General features: G+C 41.5%; 1 protein-coding gene across 11 annotated transcripts in view; it reads right to left on the reverse strand.

Annotated features, from left to right (window-relative positions):
* The window catches only part of NUBPL (nucleotide binding protein like), a 256910-nt gene that overhangs the window by 165983 nt on the left and 78413 nt on the right, over positions 1-12514 (reverse strand). For 10 of the 11 annotated variants that reach the window (XM_025202457.1, XM_025202456.1, XM_025202461.1 and 7 more), the window contains one exon: positions 4439-4529. The exons of the other annotated variant lie outside the window; for it this stretch is intronic. In XM_025202457.1, the coding sequence (XP_025058242.1) occupies positions 4439-4529 (91 nt within the window). The remainder of the gene's footprint in view (positions 1-4438; positions 4530-12514) is intronic. 11 annotated transcript variants of the gene reach the window in all.

The raw sequence follows: 12514 nt of genomic DNA on the forward strand, positions 1-12514 counted from the left end.
GGGGGACAGGTGGCAGTGGATAAACTGTATGCCTCCCCTACCATCTCCACACTACCCCAACCACCTGCTCCCCTACTCCCTGTCCCCTCCTGTTCTCTCCACTGCCTGCCCCCTTACTGTCTCCCAAAATACCACCCCCATTGCCTGCAGTAGTGAGGGGGGGCAGAGAAATTTAAGATGTTCCTCCAATAATTAGATTCTATACATAGGAAATTATAATAACTGTATACATTTTCCATGTATAGAATGTAATTATTGGGGCAGTGTCTTAGATTTGGGTAAATGTGGTACATGGTACATGAACAAGTACCACATGTAAGCTGCTCTGAAGCAAGTCCCCATTTTTTTGTTAACCTGTTTTAATCTAATATTTTTTCCATATCCTGGAGTAGTGCTGGCTAGAATTTGGATCTCCTTAAATAGCAGCTGTGGAATGGACCCTCCAGAGTGGAAGAACCATGCTACTTAACCATTTTTTTCAGCTAGTGGGTCTACAGTTTGCTGGAACTTCACCATATGCTTCTGTGCAAATCCAGCAGTAATCTATTATCCAGAAACTAAGTTAAACATTATTTTTAACAACTAAAATGGGAGAGTAGCAGGGGAAATATGGAGTGCAAAATAACAAAAACTCCTCTATTTAAAGTACCAAGTATATTTTGTACACAAAACTAATAGCAGTAAAATAGATGTATTTATTTCCATACACACTTATACATATAAATATGTAAATATATTTAGATATATTTATAAAAACAAAAACTGAATTCAGTGCAGCTTCCTGGTTGGTGTTTACAAGGATAAGAATGGAAAAGACATGGGACTAAACCGGGAGACCAAACTGAGAGAAATACTGCAAACAAGCAAGACCAGCTAAAAGAGTAGGGCAGGTTCAGACTTACTGATGTAAGTTATAATTGTATAAACACCTTTTGAAAGCAGAAAGACAGCCATTTTATGGGGTTGAATCAGTTTTTCTACAGATTTTCTTATAGCACAAAAAGTGTGCCGAGACCAAACCTTGTTATACAAGTAGCCAACAACAATCTTCACTTCTTTAAGCTGCATATCGCTTCCATTATAAAATAATTTTACAAACATTTTTTGAGAATTTCAAATATTTCCACTCCGCTCTGGTCAAAACAGAAAACAATTAAAAATAACCCTTTCCATTTCGTCTCTGGAGTTCTCAAGAAAAATCTGGAAGCCTGCTCAAATAATGCCCAGAATGTTCGCGTTTAGTTAACTGGCACCAACCTACCACGGTTTTTTAGCCATGTGCGCTGAACACAGACTGCTTGGAAACTCTTGGAGCAACTGCAGTATTGAGGAAAATGGGAAACACAACTGAGCTAAGTCAGGCTACACTTCAAAACACTTCAGGGACCTTCAGTATGCCTTTTCCCAATTCTTGTCAAATGTAGCAGCGGCTATCCCTACTCTCAGAGAGGTAGAAAGAGAAAGAGTTAGCAGGTCAAGTCAGGCTTCCCCCAATAAATCACCTGGACCCAGTCATGATCCCAGCAGCCCTGTCATTTTGAGTACTGCAGGGAAAGAAGTCTTCCACTTTATGGGAAGGAGAAATAAAGGGAAAAAAAGGGCCAGGCTTCTCCACTGGACCTAGGGGAGATCCTAGAAAGGCAGATGGGCTGCTGCTATAACAACCTTCTCCTGACAAGAACTGATGTAGTCCTGTAATTACTGCAATGGAAATCTGTGCTGTAATACCAAAAATTTAGGTAATCAAACCCTACTTACAATGCATAATGCTTATTACAGTGGCAATTAATAGAATTTCTTTTTACCCTTCATTAAAAAATAACCTAGGAAATTATAGGCAAAACTTATGGGCAAAAGAACAATATTTAGGTTGCAAAGTCAAGCACTCAAAAGCTAAAAAAATGTCAAATTTCACAGTTGCTGGTCCAACCTTAATACTGGTCCATTGTGACTCAGTCTTTAAGTACATACTATTAGAAGCCGTATCTCAGGGGTTTCCAAACTGTGGTGCACATACCCCTGAGGACACACAAAACATCTCTGGGGTGTACACAGGAGAAATATAAAGCATATGTTGATACGGGTACGTGGGCAGCTGATAAATTTGGAAGGGGGTATGCAAAAAGAAAAAGTTTGGGAACCTCTGCTCCTTCTCTTGTTGAGAGCACAAACTAGAAACAAAGGAGAATAATTTAAGTTGTACAAACAGTTCTTCATTTTTGAGCATTTGCCTTTGGAAACTAAATACTGTTCTTTTACATTTTTTTTATAAATATTATACAAAATCAAAATGTACCAAATTACCCCCCTCGAAATGAGCTCCCTCATATTCAACATCTCAAATTATAAATGCTCACGTGTATGATAAAAAAAATGAACACTTTGCAAAACAATATATTAACTACACAAAGGTAACGGCATTGCTAGAAACTGAAAGTGTCTTCTACTTCCTTTTTACTATAACTTCCTGTCCACAAGTTTAAAGATTAACGCTAATGTTTCTTGCAAAGCTGCAGCCCATTTTTTAAATGGAACAAGCATATGTTCACTCTCTGCCCTTGTCCACAGCAATATGCGTGTAGGCAGTACTGTCAATCTGTCCATTCTTCAATAGGGACTGTAGAAGTACTTGGCCATCATTTTAACAACAGGGACTGGTTGTGTGTACACCCAAATATTTTTAACTTTTTCAACTGGGCTTAATGGTGTGTGTAACAAAGTACTTACCAGACAATTTCTATTCTGTCATACTAGCAACTGTATATTTGAACCTGGTCTGGGCACTGGAGGAGAGGAGAGACTTCCAAGAAAACTGTTATAGATCTTCAACTAGACAATCAATGGCTTTCAGCAGCCAGGCATTAGTTTAAAGCTGCAACAGGTAATCATTGGCGTTGTCCTCCCTACTTTCTTCTCTTTCCCCCATACTTCTCTTGCCTGCAGGAAGGTTTCTGATGCAGAAGACAAGAGAGCTTCCTTTCCCAGTTCCAGATGAGTGAAGATTTCCCCCAGTCTCTCCAAGGAAACCTCAAACAAACCTTGGGAAGACCTTTGAGAAAATTATCAAGGAGCATATCTGCAAGGGCCCAGTAGGGGAGGTAATGCTCACGGCTCGGTCCTGGGGCCTGTACTGTTCAACACTTTATCAGCAATCTGATGCGGGTGTGGAAAACACTGTCCAAATTTGCTGACGACACCAAGATGTGGGGCGAGGTGGGCATGCTGGAGAGGAGGGACAGAATCCAGCTAGATCTAGACAGGTTACAGAAGTGGGCGGATGATAATAGGATGGAATTCAACACAGACAAGTGCAAGGTGCTGCATCTAGGGAGAAGGAACCAGCAACACACCTATAGGCTGGGGAACACCCTTCTTGTCAACACGGCGGCAGAAAGGGATCTTGGAGTCATTGTTGACTCCAGGATGAACATGAGCTGCCAATGCAAGGAAGTGGTCAGTAAGGCTAACCGCACCTTGTTGTGTATCCACAGATGCATCACAAGCAGGTCCAGGGACGTGATCCTTCCCCTTTATGCGGCATTGGTCAGGCCACAGTTGGAGTACTGCATCCAGTTCTGGGTGCTGCACTTCAAGAGGAATGTGGCTAGCACTGAGAGGTTCCAGAGGAGGGCCACTTGCACGGTCAAGGGGTAGCGGGGCAGGCCCTACAAGGACAGGCTAAGGGGCCTAAACCTGTTCAGCCTCCACAAGAGAAGGCTGAGAGGAGACCTGGTGACTGTTTACAAACTCACCAGGGGGGACCAGCGAGAATTGGGGGAGACTGTTCCCCCGGGCACCATCTGGGGTTACTAGGAATAATGGCCACAAATTGTTAGAGAGAAGGTTCAGGCTGAAAATCAAGAGACATTACTTTACAGTTAGGGCTGCCAGGCTCTAGAATGGGCTCCGAAGTGAGGTCCTGCCTTGCGGGGTCCTGAGAAGGCTGGACAGATATTTGGCTGGGGTGATATGACCCCAGCACCTGTTCCTGCCCGGGGCAGGGGGTTGGACCTGATGAAGCATTTAGGTCCCTCCCGATCCTAAGAACTATGGTACTATGAAAGCAAATCTGGTGGCCTGGAGACTGGCTCAATGAAAAGTAAGAGACAAAGTCAAAGTCAACTGGATAGCTAAATGGTGTTTGATATAACCTACCATAATGACATTCCTCCTCTTTCCCAGGCATACTGTTTTACTATACTGACTTTGACAAAGATTTTTCTTTTTTTCTTTTTTAAAAAGAGAAGGAAAAAGCTGGATATACCAAATCCATTTTTCTATTAGTAGTAGTAGTAGTAGTAGTAGTAGTAGTAGTAGTATTGGCCCTTCCATGTCCTATTTATATTACAGTGGATGATTAGGAAATACTGATTCATTGTGATGAGGTTTGAAAGCAAACTAAACATAAAATATCAGAGCAAGCATGGCTTTCACTTACGTGAGGTTAATTCTGGATTTCCTTTCAAATGCATCATCCTTGGAATTGAAGGGCCATATACATCTGCATCAAGCAAACCAACTGATTTTGTCTGCAGGAGAAGAAAACATATCTGATGGTCAAAACATCTTCCTTGCTTCAAGAAAGGTCTGTCCAGCAGAGATTCAAAGCTCAAATGTAGAAATAAATATAACAAACTACTTAACAGCCAAGATTTACTTCATAAAACTTGGGTAACTGAGTGGTAAGTATGTAATTTTATATTTAATACCCACCATTATTAGAGAACGTGGGCAGAACCTTTGTCCCACCAAGGCAATCCCAGAGGCCCATAGTACAATTTTGTTTTTGCATATACTATGCCCACAAATATAACAGGCACCCTATTTTTGCAAGGCCCTAAGAAGGAAAAAAAGTCTTACCATGGAGCATGGTTAAATACTGATTATCTGTCATCTCTGGTGCTTGGGGCCACAGGCTGGGGGCCACATGTTGGGGTGGGGGGCTTGGGAGCTGGGGGGGGACATGTGCCAGGGCTGGGGGCCACACCTGGCCCTAACCCTGCACAGTGGGACCCAATCTGGCCACAGCAACACAAGAACTGCACAGCAGAACCCTGAAGCTGGAACTACACATTATCCCTGGAGCTTCATGCCAAATCTCACCCAGCACACAGCCCTAGAGCCAGTGTACAGTCCCAGAGTTGATGCACCAGGTCCAACAGCACATGGCCATGGAGCAGTAGTGCGGTTTTCTGCCACAGGCCAATCACATACATCAGTTTGATCTGGTGCATGGTTGGGGAGGAAGACTCCTCATGGGTCTGGACATTGGGCAGCAGGGGGATGGGGAAGAGCAGCGCAGAATTAACATATACCATAAGCTCTATTATCCAGCATGAATGGGGAATGGGGGGTGCCAGTAATCTAAAAATGCTGATTACCCAAGGCAGGGGTTTTTGGCCGGACGCAGCGTGAGGGTGGAGGGGTGGCAGTAGTGGAGGGAAAAGAAGAGGCACTAGGATGCCGGGGTAGCAAGCAGAAAACAAAGGTGGCAAGGGGCAGGCACAAACAGGGGGCAAGCTGATTTACCTCTCCACACCACCTGCCTCCACGCTGCCTGACTCCCTGCAATGGTGTAGGAGATGAATTAAAGATGACCTTCTAATAATGAAATTTTATACATGAAAAATTATAACACTTTTTCCATGTACTGAGTCTAGTAATTTGGAAGGGGGGGGGAGGGGGTTAAGTTCAGATTCGTCTTTGATTCGAGTAAAGATGGTAATTCTATGGCTCCCAGAGCCACAGTAATTAATGCTGCTACTGCTCTTGGTTTATGTGAGAAAATATGGTAACTATTTAAATAAAACACTTTATTACATTTTTTTAAAAAGGATTTGAAAAGCAAAACAGCAATTCCTGTGTCCTCACTGTGGGTTTTCATTTAATTACTCTGCACATGCATCTGCAATCTAGTTTCTCACTTGCAAACAGGCTGACAGCTAATTTCCAAGCAGAATGGATCTCACTAATTGTGGCTCTCAATGGGGAAGTTTATTGGTGGACGCTTGAAAGGTAAAGCTTGAGTTGTACACCCATGTAGTATGCTGTATATCAAGGTAGCCAAGACTTGTCATTGTTATAACAGTTCAGAAGGATAGCAGTTGTTCATTTTATTCTTTTCCTAAGTCCACAGTATGTAAACCAAGTACATCAAAAAGTATTGTAAATGAAAAATAAAAATGTGTTACTTCTGTTTAAAGATCACAATCATGATTTAAGGTAACTCAATTGGCATCATAAACTCACCCTGGTATGTGGCTAGCCAAAATTCTGTTCTCTTTTCTTTAACATTTCTAAGTATTTGCAGACTGAGAGTTTGCACAGGATTTATAATGACACTGATGAAAGCTTTAGACTTCATTTAGATATTTTTGTTTCTCTATAATTTATAAGATCCTGTGAAAGCTATAAAATGTACTGCAGTTACTCTGATAGATTATTCCATTTCTTGCCTAACATATGAAAGCTGCAATTTAGGAAGATCGGAAAGCCCCAATTTTGTGTTAGATTTCAAAAGGCATCAACAACAGTTTTAGAGGTTCTTTGTTTTGTGATAAAATGCATGTTTTAACAAATTATAAAGATTCATGACTCAGTCCTTTTATCCATGTCAGCAGCTAATCGAACCCATCAAAACATCATCTTAGGGCTGTGCCACATAATTACTTCTAAAATCAAAGTAAATATTTGCAGAAGAACCTATTTAAAACCTGATTGACTATTTTAAACCTAACTAACATTTTTTTCTGTTAGGTTTATTTGTACAAACCTTTGTTGTATTTTTTGCAACAAAGTCCACTAATGCCCAGTGATGTACTAGAATCAGCTTTGAGAGTTCCTTCTTATAGTTTAGCCATTATGCTGAAGGAAATGAAGGTTTAAGATGATTTTCATGGCCTCTGATTGAGTTACACTGCCAAATTATCCCTGCCAAACGTAACTTATTCCTAGGACTTAAAAATACTAATGTACATCAAATGCTGTGTCTGTGGAGCGCATCATGTTCCAAATATAAAAAATAAAATAAGTGTCCTGGGGAAATAATACTCTTCAATCACCACAAGAGTCTTTGGAGTCCCAAATCTCATTCCTCTTTCATACTACAAAACTGATCATGGTTCTAAGACAGCATAATACACTTAGGCTATTTTTCTGAATCAAAAAAGAATAATATAACATTTGTTTTGAGATATTTTGCTTCTGTCCTTGGTTATGGACAAAATTAAATTTTTTGTTTTTCAGAACCAAAAAAAAAAAGCCCTGTGTGTTGTCCAGGACTAGGGACAGATATTACACATAAATCAGTTTAAGTGATCAGTGATTTAAACCTGTAGCAGAAAAGATATTCAGTGCACATAAACCAGTTTGAAAATGGCTGAAACCAGTTTGAGATAAAACTGGTTGAACGTAGTACCAGATATCATTCCGGTTTATGCAATGCCTGTCCCAGACCCCTTGCTGGTTTAAGTTAAATCAGACTCCCCCAGGATCCCGGCATGCTCTCTGGTTGGAGCTCGGCACCGACTGCAAGCTTCCCCGCTCCATCTCTCCCCTCCCCATCCCCTCTGCCTTACACAGACACACAGTATTAGCTAGCAGACCACATTCTGGCTATGGTCCGTGCTGTGGTGCTGTGGCAGACCGGACAAAGGCAGAATCAACAGGTAGCTGGTAACATCCCTCTGTTGTTTTCTTAATGGGGTGATAAACACTGAGTTAGGCGTGATAAACACTGCGTTATCAATTCCCTGCTGGGCTGGTCAAAAGGGGGTGGACCCCTCCCAAATCAAAGCGTCTTGCCAGGGCCCTGCCACGCCTCCCTCAGCTCAGCACTGTGTGGAAGGGAAGGGAAGGCTGCTCTAGAGCCCCCAACTCTTCACTTAGGGCATGCAAGTATCCCTGGTATACTACCATTAATCCTGTATTCTAATTTAATTACACTGGCAGAGGCTTACTGTAGCTACTAAAGAATCTTGTGAGTTGGCACAAGCTGAATCATCCTTTCCAATATTTTCACAATGCTCAAAACCCCAAAGAGAAGACATTCCAAGGATATACTTGAATTCTGGTATATTTCAGGCTGCTAACTAAAATGATCAATCCAGCATATTTTAGCTGCTGACCTACTCCTGCATATTTTAGCTGTTAATCTACTCCTGGCCTAAAAGTGGTTTTATAACTGGAATTTTCTTGCACTAAGTATTCAAAGCAAAACACACAAACAACTTGCACAACCCCCACTGCTTCTAAGTCTTTTCATAACACACCAAATTCTGCAGCTATATCCACCTCCCATGTTCGCTATTTTTTTAATCTTCTAAGTAGACCTTCAATTTGTAAAAAACAGAGTACAGGTAAAAATAACTCTGCTATTCTCTTCTGAGTGCTACATTCTCCCCTTGTAAATGTAATGTAATCACAATATTTCTATTAATAAATTCAGAACACTCATTTGACTTATTAGCAGTAATCCACAAATTCCACAAGCTTGTAACAATTGTTCTCAAGTAAGTCTTTCATGAGTTCTGCTACTGACAAGGGAATCATCCAGTTTCCTTCTGTTTCTTTCATGTCTCTTGCGCACACATTTTTGCTCTCCAACATAATGGAATTTAAACTGTTTAGATCTGACTTATTAGATAATAGTTTCTATTTGATAAATTATGTAAATCCAAGTAATTAGATATACAGCACATTTAGAAAAAAAATCTACTATACAAACATACTGTATTTACTTGATTCCAAGTCGAGGTTTCTTTCCATACTACAGGCATGAGGGGGAAAGCCCCCCTACCCCAGTCTTATAATCACATACAAAGAAATCTTACTAAATATACTAACTAGCATTAAACTTCTGCCAAAAAGCAGCATGTGTTTAGCAATGGAAACCAGCTATGAAGTTGATTAAATGCAGCCAACACTGGGCATGACTATAAAATATTTAGCCCATATTGGGCAAGCATGCTGATTGAAACCTACTACAAGGATAGGTTAATGCAGCCCATCTGAACAAGATATATAGTAGTGCCCATTAAGCACAGCCCCCTCATTCCCAACTCTTCTTGCAAGCCATGGTGAGCCATGACACTGCATACCCAGAATCCCTCTGTTGCCCCTTCTCTCAGCCTGGCACATATGATTAGTGTAGCCCTGTCCACCCGGAGGTGAAGCCATACCAGGTTGCCCTGCACCTTATCTGCACATACATTTTTGGTGCATCCTAGGACTTGTGTCAAGAACACTTGGTTCTAGCCACGAGTGAGGGCTAATTAGCACATGAATCCTTTATGGTTGGTATATGAAGTACACACACATACCGAGTAGTGTTGAACTGAGGGGTCGCAATGGAGGTCGGGGCCACACTAATAATATGCGTCAGGCTGAGAGACGTCGCAACAGAGGCATTCTGGGTAGAAGCCTCCAGCCTTTCCCCTGTGTTCTGCTGGAACCCTGCTAAGATTGGGCAGGGCATAAACTTGTATGCTTCCCTGCACCTAAGTACTGGAGTGTGATTCAGGCAAGGAACAAGCTAGAAACAGAACACATTCCCTAACCTCTTCAGTGCTAGACATTTCCAGCCCAAACCACCCAGGAGGCACGTTCTGCTCCCAAATTGGCTGGGACTGACACACACTCAACCTCCCCATGTGGGAGGGGGGAGAAAGCAGCAGCAAAGCATAGTGACTGCCTATAGAGTAGCTCTGTCTTCTGAGAGAGATTCTCCAGGGAACTATTTCACTTGTGTTGTTCCTGAGTTATTTTTCTCTCTGAGTAGCCACTTTTATTTTGAGAGAAAAGTTATAAACTTCTGTACACTCATGGTTTCTCCAGAGACAGAAACCATGTATTTCTCTGTCCAAGCCCAATATTAGCACTGTTAGGTATGAAACATGACTCACAAGATAAACGTAGGAATTTCAAATAGAAATTTACAGTGTCTAAAACACTCTGAACAGTTGTGGACTTTCTGAGCTCTCTGCAACAGAAGAATTGCTCTATTTTTCTGCAATAAAAAAAATGAGTGAAAAAGTGAGAGCCGGTATATCCTAAAGGGTGCTTTGAGTCCAACAAGGGGTGTCTTTAACCTCAAAAGTTTAAGAACCACTGCCTTAAACAATCATACATCAGTGTCTTTGAGACTCTTCTCTACTTAGATGTGCTGGAGTGTCAGTGGATTGTTCAGATGATCTATCCTTGCATGCATCATTCGTCTGAAGGTCCATGATCTTGTTTTGTTGTTCAGACTTTTCAGTGGTAAATGCAGATCCCACCAGGTTGATCACTAGTTTCCAAATCTTCTGAATATCATCTGAATTTCCCCAAGGTGAATAAAATGCTCCTGCCTCTAAATTTCTTCCAATTTCCAAATTTCTGTGTCATGGACAGTATCTGAAAACATCACATCAGAATTACTGAAGTCTGATTCTCTTTCTCTTCTTGCATTTGTTTTCCTTGGTCTGTACATCCACCTGCAGTGCTTTTAGATAGTAAGGTTATTTCTATGGATAAGCAGTAAATGGAAGTAAACGACTGGGTCAAAAAATTCTTACACCTTTTTTCCATTTTTTGCTTTTAAAGAAAGCCTAACAAGTGATCTTTCCTAGCCATGGTGTAAAATTACATTTAAGTCTCTTATAAAGTCAGCCATAACTGGAACACTTTATTGGTAGGGACCTTCTTCACAGTTCGATGATTTTTGTGGAAACCATGAAAAATGGTGATCTCCACTATCACCATGAAAGAAGTCACTGGCCATAATTTCCCACGAAATCAAGCAAAAAAAAAATGCTTACCGGAATACAAAGAAAGAATGGCAATCACTGCAGCCATAGAGCACACAATTTGAGTGAGAGCTAGGGAGGGTGACCCAGTGACACAGACTAAGTGAAGGCACCAGTCAGGAAAGTGAAAGTGTTTTGACACCAATCAGGAATGAAGGACAGGGCCCCTGGACCTCTCTGCCAATCAGCAGTGAGGGCCAGGGCCACTGTGAAATGCCCATGAAACCTGCTCTGCTTGCCGTGAGCTGCCCATGACAAACCCTTTGTCTCACCATTATTTAAGTAGATTCCTAATTATTAGTGACTTTACCAGTCACTTATTTGATTTAACTATCTCGGAAGTTGTTCCATTCAAGTAACTAACCAGTTGAATCCATCCAGATCCTCTGCCTCGTTCTTCGATTTTCTTCTCTTAAGAGCATTCACTTTCAATGGGACCATGTGTTAGACTCCAACAAAACAGTTAAGAAATAATATTCTATGTTATTCAAGTAACATCTTGATGTACCACCAACAGTAGATATGGAAACCAAGCAGCTTATAAATCTTCCTTGTGGTAGTCAATGGCTTCTCTGCAAGAACAGTCACAGTCTCAGCTGGATCTATTTTATAACCTGCACCATTCCCAAGTAAGTTATTTCTCTAAGGGATAGCTTTCAGCTTAATTTCAGTTTCTTGTAATACTTTCCTTGCACTTTCCTCAAGTTCCACAAAAGAGCCCTTGAACATAAGAATTCCTCAAGATATGGATAGGGATCTACCAAATTATCAACTGTGCACATTTTTTGTGGAAAACGTGAAATCAGGTGGGTTCCATGAAAAACAGTGGGCTCACTGCAAAAAAACAAAAAAACCCCACAAACCCCCAACACAAAACAAAACAAAAAAAAACTTACTGGCAAGCAAAGAAAAGGGCAGGATGCCCTGCAAGTCTTAAGAGAACAGGAGGGGGGCAGGGGGAAAAAGGGCAGAGGAAGAGGGGGTCGGGGGAGAGTGGGAGGGGTGGCAGGGCGCGGCTGCTCGCAGCAGGAGGCGGGGGGGGTAGAAGCAGGTTTCTGGCCTGGATTCCCTCACAGGCATGCGCACTCTGGCTAGAGGTGTGCAGGTTCCTGAACAGTTCAACTTTCTACCTCGATGATGTCAGTGACCGACTTTTGGTGATGGGGCACCCGCAGTGTTTCACCTGGACCAGTTGAATAACGTGTGCAACACCTAGGTGCTGAGTACACAGTGATTGGGAAGCGTGTGCATTACGTTATGATTGGAGGATAATGATGATTGATAGGTGAGGTGATCAGGGGAATATAAAAGAAAGTCCTGTGAGGAGAATGGGCACGCTCACTGGGTTGGTCGTTGTTGTTAGCTTGGTGATTGCTATGCGCATGTAGCAAAATCCCCAGTTTCTCTTTTTTTTTCTTCTTCCCCCCGCTTCCCCAACCATTTCTGACTTTTTCTCACCCTCTCTTCTCCCTATAGATAAGTATAAGCAAGCTAAGACATCGGATAAGCTTTAAACATTTTTATTTTGGCAGCAAGTTTTTGGTTTTGGATATCCACTGTTGTATATTGTATTATTATTACGTTTGTATTGATTTTTACTGTTGTATATTATATTATTATCATTTTCGTACTGATTTTTATTGTTTCATATGGATAGTGTATGGTTTAGGCCTGTGTTTGTAAGTGAACCAAAGTCATGTCAAGTTTCCATTTTGTATGACAAGCCTCCA

The sequence above is a fragment of the Alligator sinensis genome, unplaced genomic scaffold (assembly GCF_000455745.1).
Source record: "Alligator sinensis unplaced genomic scaffold, ASM45574v1 scaffold720_1, whole genome shotgun sequence".
In the NCBI taxonomy this organism is placed as follows: domain Eukaryota; kingdom Metazoa; phylum Chordata; order Crocodylia; family Alligatoridae; genus Alligator; species Alligator sinensis.